At 58.6% G+C, this 10,244-nt stretch overlaps 2 protein-coding genes across 2 annotated transcripts; both read left to right on the forward strand.

The window, feature by feature from the left end:
- Positions 1-217: 217 nt before the first annotated feature.
- On the forward strand, positions 218-2,646 carry MNEG_4948 (phosphatase-like protein; the record flags this gene model as incomplete). Its single annotated transcript, XM_014046577.1, has 7 exons — positions 218-389; positions 617-705; positions 976-1,051; positions 1,364-1,433; positions 1,719-1,796; positions 2,030-2,138; positions 2,476-2,646. 7 exons carry the CDS (start codon positions 218-220, stop codon positions 2,644-2,646), a joined length of 765 nt encoding a protein of 254 aa, XP_013902031.1.
- Positions 2,647-4,102: 1,456 nt separating this feature from the next.
- Positions 4,103-10,024, forward strand: MNEG_4949 (hypothetical protein; the record flags this gene model as incomplete). Its single annotated transcript, XM_014046578.1, has 16 exons — positions 4,103-4,190; positions 4,363-4,547; positions 4,971-5,062; positions 5,340-5,439; positions 5,673-5,707; positions 6,266-6,400; positions 6,623-6,652; positions 6,901-6,980; positions 7,205-7,302; positions 7,710-7,761; positions 8,033-8,164; positions 8,409-8,470; positions 8,656-8,781; positions 9,134-9,317; positions 9,582-9,670; positions 9,944-10,024. The coding sequence occupies 16 exons, from the start codon at positions 4,103-4,105 to the stop codon at positions 10,022-10,024; spliced, it is 1,569 nt and encodes a 522-aa protein (XP_013902032.1).
- Positions 10,025-10,244: the final 220 nt, after the last annotated feature.

Below are 10,244 nucleotides of genomic sequence, written 5' to 3' on the forward strand. Positions count from 1 at the left end.
CTCTCTCTCTCTCTCTCTCTCTCTCTCTCTCTCTCTCTCTCTCTCTCTGTCTGTCTCACTCACTCACTCACTCACTCACTCACACAAAACCACTCTCTCTCTCTCTCTCTGTGTCTCACTCACTCATCACTCACACTAAACCACTCTCTCTCTCTCTCTGTGTCTGTCTCACTCACTCACATACTCACTCACAAAATTTACGCAGGTCAAGTCGGGCATGGAGACGGCGGCCGCCTTCTTTGAGTCGCGCCGCTACGCCAGCATGCTTGGCGCCACGACTGAGTTTGAGAAGCAGGAGGGCATCGCCGTCAGCCAGCGCCACAACAAGCTGTGGTTCACGACCAGCGCCATCCGCAACGGCATGACCAACTCGGCAGCGTACAACTTCTGTGGGTGCCTTGCTTGATTGCTTGCTGGGAGCGGATCAAAGCGCCTGCACGAACGAAACACACATGCGCATTGCCTGGAGCCGTAAGCGGCCGCCTTGATGAGTCAATGAGGTGCTGTACCCTCAGTGCAAAGATTTTGCGCCCGCAAGCTATCTCCCTCTGCCACGACCTGCCCTGCGACATCTGATTTCATGCCCGCCCCCTTCCCGCACCCCTGGCTCCTGCAGTGCGCAATGACATTGACCTCCCCCAGAACCTTTGCGGTGGGGTGATGGAGGTTGATCTGGACAAGACGTGGTCAGGCAACAAGATCAGGGTGAGAGGCAAAGAAGGGCTGGTCAAAAGATAAATGAGTGTGTGGGACCTGTACTCAAAAAGCGCAGACTGTGAGACAGGGACAGGGCATAGTGAAAGCCAGTGAGATCGCGGAGCAGCCGCTGCATTACGTCAAACGGCTATGCGCGCTCGCCAGAGCTGTACACCTCTGTGGTTCGCCGTGTGAAAAAGTGCAGCAGCCCGGCTGATTTATCTGGTCCCACGGGCCAGTCGCAGTCACTCTTGCACAACCTTGCCGCTTGTGGTGCAGATGCTGCTGACTGGTGACACCACCGCCAACACCAACGCCAACAACACATGCAACCTCAACAACATCTCCGAGCCTGGTCAGTGGGTCTTGTGGTGCTGAGGCTTGCTTGTGGTTTTCGACTCACAACAAAATAGCACACAATCATTGTACGTCAGTGTTTTGTTCACGCGCAATAGCAAGTGCACAACCACGGCAGCTCAACAACTCCGTCACTCGTCACCTTGGCCCGCCAGTGCGCGCGTGCAATTGCACTTGCAAAAGCACACACGTGCGCGCAAGCCCACATGCATGCACATGCGCGCACACATAACCATACTCATATGTGCACATGCGTCGTTCTGAAATGAACAGGTTCTTTCCCCCGACCCTACCCCCCCCCCCCTCGCAGACAACCTGTTCTACGTGGCCGGCAACCTGCTGATCCAGGAGGACACCGGCCGCCACGAGAACAATGTGCTGTGAGTAAACTGACGCGGCCCACGTCCAAGTGCAGCTCGCGGGTTCAGCGGCATACAGTCACGACTGAATAATCCAAGGGCTCAATCAAGGCTTCAAGCGGGGCCGCGGGGTTGCTACGACGGCACCTGGATTTACTCTTCTGGGTGCAAGCATGCAACGCCCATCAAACCACACATCCACACGTTATGCCAACTGCACATTGTTGGCAACAGGAGTGGGAATGCTGAAACTGCTTGTCACCTTTGCTGAACCCTTCTTGCATCCAAATTCCTATCTCCCCCCAGCTGGGCGTACAATGTTGACAGCGGCAGCCTTACGCGTGTGCTGTCTTCCCCGCGCCTTGCTGAGGTGTCGGGCCTGTGGTGAGCACAGGCTTCCAGCCATTGGGGTGTGCCTATGGGGTTGTGAGATGTCAGGACACAGGGGTGCACAACAGTAGCATTGTGACAATGGCGCACTTGTGGCCGCACTACCTGCCGCGCCGCTTCTAAGTCAGTGTGCATCATCCACCACGCGCCATCACCCTTCACAAGGTGTCCCTGCCGAACCATCACACTGAGGACTCCCCGCAAACTGTTCGCCATCCTCACAACAGGTCCAACGTCATCAAGAACTTCGGCTACCTGACCATGGCCTTCCAGCACCCCGAGGAGGACCTGCCCAGCACCTCCGCCGCCGTTGTCGAGTCGCAGCGCGGTTACATGGTGCGCCCACCTGCGCTCGCAGTCGAGTCGAGGCTCTGCCTGGACTGGGCAGCCTTGCGCCTGCTGCTTGAGGCGCACCTGCCGGTTGTCCGCTGCTGCCAGCAATCCCCAACAGTCAGTAAACAGATTTGTGCCAGCCGTCCCCAACAGTCAGTAAACGGATGTGTGTTGCGTACCTTTTTCTGTGTGCTGCACAGACATGCATCTCTTGCCAGGGTACTGCATAAATTCACCTTCCAACCGATCCAGCGCTCTGCATCATTAATCCGTGACCCCATCCTTCGAACTCCCACTGACGAGCCTCCCTGGATACAACTGTGTACAAACCTCGCCCCAGGGCTACCTGGGCCCCATCCCCAGCAAGTACCTGAACGACAAGTACACCCTGACTTTCACAGCTATCCCCGCAGCCGTGACGCCCGCTGAGAAGAGCGCGGTGGTTGCGAGCGCCAAGGTGTGCATCACGAAGGCCACCAAGCTCACCACCAAGAGTGGCCGCCGCCATTGATTATTCACAGTGCAAAAGGGGCTTGCCCCCATAGCCTGAGCCGGGCGCACGCGCGTGAATCACATGCGCATGCTCCGCTTTGCGCTCGACCGGCTTTCAAGATCTGCTTTGCAATGATCGTGTTGTTTGTCGGCGGATCCCCTTGCACCGATCGCCAAGGGTGCAGTCATGTGCGTTCTCGCTGCTCGAGAGCGGTACAACAACCACCAGCTTGTATTCAGGGGTGCGCCCAGCGCACGATGCCATGATTGCCTGATTTCAGGCAGCGCACTTTGCCGCCCTGAAGAGCGCGCAGCCCGCCGAGGGGGCTTGGCATGCTCGCGCGCGACCCAATCGCCAGAGTTTTGCCAATGCACTGGGAAGAACTGGTGCAGCCAATGCACTTGGTCGTATCAAAGCGCCAATCTGGCGCTCGTGCGTGGAGGCGCTTGCCCCTCACTCCTTAAGCTTGCCTGCAATGCTGTTTGAGTCGGCTGCAACTCTCCAAACTGGAGGCTTGGTCTGCCAACCTAATGTGCCCTCACTCTATCAAGCACCGAGCTTGAGCTATGTTTCGCCCACTTGTCACCAAAGGAGGGTGGCTTGCGCCTCACCCACCTTCGTTGAATGTGTTCACGTTGAGATTTTGTTCGCGGCCACCAGGGCTTCAATAAGGGCTGCTGCGTCGCCTCCAAAGCTGTGTCTCATGTGTGCCTGGTGTGTTCATGCGATTGATGATGTGTGAAAATCAGGTTCATGGCCCCCAGTTGTCAGATTTATTTGCCCGTCCTTATGATGGCTATGTCTGACACACTGTCCGCTGTTCTAGTGCATGAGGTGACTTGCTGCAATTTCGCCATCCCCTGATGCTGTGGAGGTAGAATTTTTTATCTACACGGCCCGAAGCGGCGAGATGGATCGCGAAGGATTATGCAGAGTTGCAGTGGCGTGTCCTGCCTCTGGCAGTGCAGGCATTGCTGTTTCAACTGCACTGACCTGAGCGTCCCCTGCAGCGATGCGTTTTTGCAACCAATTGCAACCCTTCCTGCAAGGAGTGAAGATTGAGGTGCATGCCCAACAACTTTCCGCAGTTGCAAAGTGCAGCAGCCTGTGATTGTGGCGTGGGACTCCAGAACTCACACCTATGTCACCCCTCGGTCCCCACTGTTGCCCTGCACAGCGGGCGAGGTCACCTGGTGTGGGGGTGTCTCAGCATCCAAAGCGGCTGGGTCACAAGAGAGTGTCAAGCTCGGACAATTCGTACCAAAAGCTCGTGTCCCACCGCCTCACACGCCTCAGCCATTGCTCATGTGCCGAATCGTACTGTGATGTGATCGAATGTCGGGTACCCGCCCGAGGTATCTGTGGGCGACGAGTGGCATCTTGAAGCGCTAGTAAAACGACTGGCATTTGGGCAAAGGAACAACGCTTGCGCGCACACCTGTTGAATGGACGCACTTGGTTTGCTGAAGCAGCTATGCCTCGCAGTGCGATAGTCATCCTGCTGTTGGCGGCTGCCACAGCAGCCGCTGCGGCTGCCAAGGACCCCGCTTGCCTTGATATTGGTAAGATGTTGTAACGCTGACGCTTCGTTTGCATCTGAAGGGGCCTCAAACTGCACGCCATGCATGCGACGCTCCCTCCTAATCCACCCCGCACACCTCATCACCCGCTGCACCCCCCACCAACACCCCCTCCATCCTCCACCCTTCAATTCTCTGCCTCACTGGCACCCAGGATGGACCACCCTCGCCCGCACTGGGCTGACCTACGGCTCTGGCATCTATGGGGCCGCCACTGCCAAGGACGGCAAGCGCGTGCTGGACATCGTGGCCGCCGACGTGGCTCTCCCCACCACGCCCACCTCCGAGCTGTCCTTCAACCCCATCGGCGCCATCCCTGCCACCTGGGCGCCTCCTGCGGTGCGCGCAGGCTCGCGCGCCGAGCGCTGCCGCGAACAGCCAGCGCAGCCTGAATTAAAGGGGTGACGCCCAGCAGTGCGCTGCAACGGCGCTGGCGAGCCCGGCCATTAGCGGCTAGATGCAGATGCAGACTGCACGCGCGGTGGAGTGCAACGCAGCGGCTACGCTTGTGTTTTTGCGCCGGTTCGGCTCAGCGCGGTGTGCCGTATATTTACACACGTCTCCATTCCCTCTGATTGAATGCACCGCGGGTGCTGGGGTTGACACCAGCGGGTCACCTGCTGCAGCGGCAGTTCGCACAGCCAGTGGGTCATTCCTCGACAGCCATCACTTTGTTGACCACTCCGCTCAGTCGTGCCTTCAGCTCCCACCCGCGCTTGCTCCCTGCGCCGAACCCCCTCTCCCTTGCGCCGGCTGGTGCAGGGATACAAGGCGACAGGGCTGGTCAGTGTCTCTCCCGACTTCGTCTCCTTCCACACCCGTGGCAGCAAGACCTTTGTCATCAACCATTTTGAGTGAGTCAGCTGGCTTGTGGCTTACATGCTCAGCACGGTGCTCTTTCAGCCCCATGTGTCCCCCTCTGCCTGAAGCCTCAACCTTCCAAGTCCCCCTCTGTCACTGCCCCATCACCCTGCACTGCCCCCGCCATCACCCTGCACTGCCCCATCACCCTGCACTGCCCCATCACCCTGCACTGCCCCATCACCCTGCACTGCCCCATCACCCCGCACTGCCCATCACCCCGCACGTTGCCAAGCCCCTCGGCCCATCACCACACCTGGACCCAACCAGGTACCCCCAGCCCAGCAAGATGTACGTGTCAGAGCTGTCCAAGCCTGATGCCAAGGGCACGATTACTGTGGTCAACACCAAGCCCATCGACGACACAATGGTGACTGGGCTGCTGATGACGGGTCCTGCAACACACGCATGACGTGCGACTGCATGCGCATGCGCGTACGCGCATGGGCCTGCAGCATGCGCACATTGTGCAGGTGCACGTCGGTCTCCAAGGCCCGCGCAAAATTGTGAAGGCTACTTCGTTGGCCTGCAGCAGCGGGTCACGCGACTGCTCCCCACCCCAGGATGCACACCTCCCCACCCCCAATCTTCTGAACCCTACAGGATAACGGCCTCATGTCCATGTGCAGTGGCTCTCTGTGAGTCACGCAAGCAAGCGCATGCACTGCCTTGCGCGGCTATCACAATATTGTAATGGCCGCGTGCTATGATTTCTCTGATACCAGCTGCCGGGCTGCATCAACTGCCTGTCCCAGAATCCCTTTGACATTAATTTGACAATAATCACCCGTACTCAAATCCTTATCTGCTCCCCGTACTATATCTGATTTTGCATCCAACAGGACACCATGGGGCACACACCTTGGGTGAGTACAGGTTGGCTAAAGATGTTGCACACACACACACACACACACACACACACACAAACACACACACGCACGCTCGCATACATGCATGCATACACATGCATGCGCTCGCACCCGTGCAAAACATACACACGCAAGCCAAACACAATTGCCACTGCACACGGTGGTCTTGACGGCAGCGGTCGTGAGCCAAGTTTTTGCAATGCAGCTTGCATGAACGAGACGGCATTGCCATTTTGCAGCAGCTTCACAGTGCATTCCAGCATCACACCGAGTCCAAAGACCAAAGGTGGGCCCTTGTCCCGCCCCTCCCTGCACCCACCCCTGCAGCGGCGAGGAGTACCCCCCGGACTGCCGCACCTTTGAGCAGCAGTTTGCGAATTGCATTACTCCTTCTGAGGCTACCCTGTGCGGCATGAGCCCGGGTGACACTGGCAGCGCTGGGAGTCTGCTTGACTTTGGCAGGTGGGTAGGCATCTTGAAATGAAGCAATGTGCTGAGAAAAATGTGCAAGGTCGCCACACACGGGGGGGGGGGACTGCATCCCCTGTGCGGGCAGTAGGTCGGTGGCCAGGACAGGTGGCATAAAACCCACGCGGCGTGCTGTGGCTCGTTGTGATCGTCGCGCACGCGCGTTTCTCAACCACTGGTACTCTGCCGCCACTGACTGTGGCGAACTATGCGCAGGTACTTCGGACTCTTCAGCCGCGGTGCCAGGTGAGAGGCCAGGGCGCCCTGCGCCTGCTGTTTGAGCGCCACACACGACCCCCTGGCCCGTTGCAGTCCCCAAATTTGGGCTCACGGCAGCTGCTCATGCTTGAGTGAAGAAGGGTTGACGCAAGCTGCCCGCGCCGACATGCAGCAAACCCCTGCACCCACCCCAGACCCATGCAACCACAGTGTATACACCACAACACTACATCCACTCACGGTGTGCCCACCCCTGCCATGCTCTTCGCGCACAGCTACGGCCTGGCCTCCATTGATCCTTTGAACAACCAGGCTGCTCACGATGAGCTGGCACAGTCTTACAAGTGCTACAATTGTGAGTTCTGATAGCTGTGAGCTGAGGCGCAGCGCATGGTCTCTATTGGGCAGGAGGGCCGGGGGTGAAATGAAGCAGGCGATGCCGGCGTGCCTGGCAGCGACAAGGTGCTGGCGTCTCCGGCAGCGCATCACAGGCTGGTGACACCCTTTGCAAAACTCGTGCCGCCTTGTTGATCATCTACCCGCGCTTGTCGATTTGCTGCACATTGCACGCTCACGCAGATGGCTCCAGCCCTGAGGCCAGGCTGGTCAGCTCTACCGGCGCTACCACCATCACCAAGTGGCGTACCATCGGCCGCATCTCGCACGAGGCAGCGCTGGTGCGTGTGCGTGTGCGTGTTCGTGTGCGTGTGCGTGTGCGTGTGCGTGTGCGTGTGCGTGTGCGTGTGCGTGTGTGTGTGCGTGTGCAGGTCGCGTGGTTGTGTGTTCAACCGTGCATGCGAGCGATCGTGCATGTCATTGTAAGAGGGAATTTTTGTATGGTTTGTGGGAGTGTTACCTACATGAACTGTGGGGACTGCGTCAATGCATGATGATGGTGGCGGCGTCTGTATTGTTATCCTGGCCTCACCCACGCCTACTTTGCGGTTGCAGTGCTACCTCAAACAGGTTGGTTTGCTGTTGGGCGCTTTAGCCACCAGGACAGATGCCCTTGAGCCGCGCATGCAAAACCCCGCTGCGCCTCACACGCCCCTGCCCTGTATTTGCCTATCACTGCTGATCGCAGGTCATGCCTGACAAGAAGACTGTCTACTCGACTGACGACAACCCCAACGGCGGTGAGCGACCTTACAACCATCCCTCCCTTGCTCTCTCCTGCCCCCTCTCCCCACCCTTTCGCGCGCCACAAGCTTGGGTGACACAGGGTGCGGGCGACCGCAGGGCGCTGTAACAATCCTCCCTCCCACCCCCTTTTTATCCCTACTCCTCCCCTGATCTGTCCTGATCGACCCACCGACAGTGCGTCGGAATGCACACCCTCACAACCAAAAGCACCGCGCTCACAGCTATCGCTCTGCCCCCCTTGAATTTGCTGTTTTCCAAACCCAGTGTGGCTCAAGTTTGTAGCTGACAAGCAACAAAAGCTGGACTCTGGCTCCCTGTACGCCGCCAAGCTGAAGAGCCAGCGCGTGGAGAACGGCAAGCCCACCTGGGACCTGGAGTGGATCCTGCTCGGCAAGGGTGCGCTCGCGCGTTAGAGTGTGTGTGTGTGTGTGCTGAGTGTGCTGTGTGTGCCTGCGCGTGTTTCAGCAAGTTGTGTGCGTGGGGGAGGGGGCTGTCTACTGATGAATACAGCATTAGTTTACAGGGGTCTCGTGCTCCCGCCACACAAAAAAACTGCAGCGCCAGTGGGCAGAAGGGCGCGCCTGACTGTGTGTGCTTGCGTGTGCTCACTCACCGCCCTGTGCTGGCTCCTGCCGGACAGGCGACCAGGCGACTCTTGAGGCCATGGCCAACTCCAACCTGAAATTCAGCGACATTTTCGAGGTGACATCGTCAAGCCATGCGATGCAGCCTGCCCCGAGCTGTGCATGCGGCCACTTGTCGCCAGCCTCCCTCGTCGTCGCTCCATTTCATACCCCCTTGCACCATGACCCTTGGAGTCCCGTTGGGCCGCATCTCCCATACCCTGCTGCACAATACAGCACCGCTAAACCCCAAAACCTCCGCAGGTCGCCACCCCTGTCGGGTCTCCTCCTGCGTGCCCCTCGGGCTTCCTGGCGGCCAACACCGTCAACAACCTGTTCCGGTTCAAGGACAACTCCACCAACACCAACTACTACATCGAGTGCCTCAAGGTGGGCCGCAGAGAGATTTTTTTCTCAGCCAAAATATTTGGTTCTCGACACGTCAGCAAAACCCCTCCCCTGCTCACCATGTAATGATCGTTGCCGTTGCAGTGCAGTCTCACCCCGGTGCTCCTTCACAGCGTCCCTGCCCACCTCATTTGTATCTCTCTCCTGAATCGAGGGATCCCTCAACCTGTCGCAGCACCCACCCGTTTTCTCTCTCTATCCCTCCCCATCCCTCCCTGTTGCCTGTCCCACCCACCTCTCCTGTCGTCAGCGTTTGCCCTTTCTTGCTTGTCATCACCCCCGCTCACATGCTGATCCCTCGACATGCAAACGGCGCCGTGCCGTGCCCCGTCAGGTCAAGCCTGGCATGGAGACGGCGGCCGCGTTCTTCGAGACCCGCCGCTACGCCAGCATGCTCGGCGCCACCGCCGAGTTTGAAAAGCAGGAGGGCATCACCGTGAGCAAGCTCCACAGCAAGGTCTGGTTTTCAACCAGCGTCATCCGCAACGGCATGACCAACTCGCCGGCGTACAACTTCTGTGAGTGGCGGTCCAAGGGGCCTGTCTGGTGCGGCATGCAGAGTCTGCAGGGGCACGGCGGGAGAGCGCGGGTGGACAGGGCCGGGACGGGTTAAGAGGCATGCAGCAATGCCAAGGAATTGTGATGAAGGGCAAACAAGGCTGTTATGGGGGGCACGGCGTGCTCAGCCCCTGAGCTTGCAGGCGCCTGCCCACGCCGCGGTGCGCTCCGCCCTGCGCCCCTCTCTTTCATACCCGCCCTCCCTGTCCTCCTGCCGCCTGCAGTGCGCAACGACATCGACCTGCCTCAGAACAACTGTGGTGGGGTGATGGAGGTTGATCTGGATGACAACTGGTCGGGCACCAAGATTAGGGTGAGAGGGCAGCTGCAAAAGTGGGAGTATACAGAGATCAGACAGGGTCAGCCGCGTGCGCCATGGGGCCACTGGAAGAAGGCCGCGCGCTGCCCCAGGGGGAGGGGGTCGAGGGCGGAGATAAGGCGGCTGCGCATCGAAGCCATGCTTCCAGGCAGCATGCTGAGGGCGTGGTTTGGCGGGGTGCAGGTGCTCACCACCAATCACATGAGAAGTCAATGTGGCGCCCCTTGTTCAATGTCCTGAGGCTCAACCTTGCTGCCTGTTGCACAGATGCTGCTCACTGGTGACAGCGCCGCCAACACAAATGCAAACAATGAGTGCAACCTTGACAACATTGCTGAGCCTGGTTAGTGGTGTGTTTGTGCTGCAGTGTGCGCATGTGCTTTGTGTGTGCCTGTGTGTTGCGAGTGTTGTGTGTGCGTGCGTGCGTGTGTGATTGCGTTGTTGTTGTTGTTGTTGTTGTTGTTGTTGTTGTTGTTGTTGTTGTTGTTGTTGTTGTTGCTGTTGTGTGTGTGTGTGTGTGTGTGTGTGTGTGTGTGTGTGTGTGTGTGTGTGTGTGTGTGCGTGCGTG

Source organism: Monoraphidium neglectum, assembly GCF_000611645.1.
Source record: "Monoraphidium neglectum strain SAG 48.87 unplaced genomic scaffold scaffold00713, whole genome shotgun sequence".
Classification (NCBI taxonomy): Eukaryota; Viridiplantae; Chlorophyta; class Chlorophyceae; order Sphaeropleales; family Selenastraceae; genus Monoraphidium; species Monoraphidium neglectum.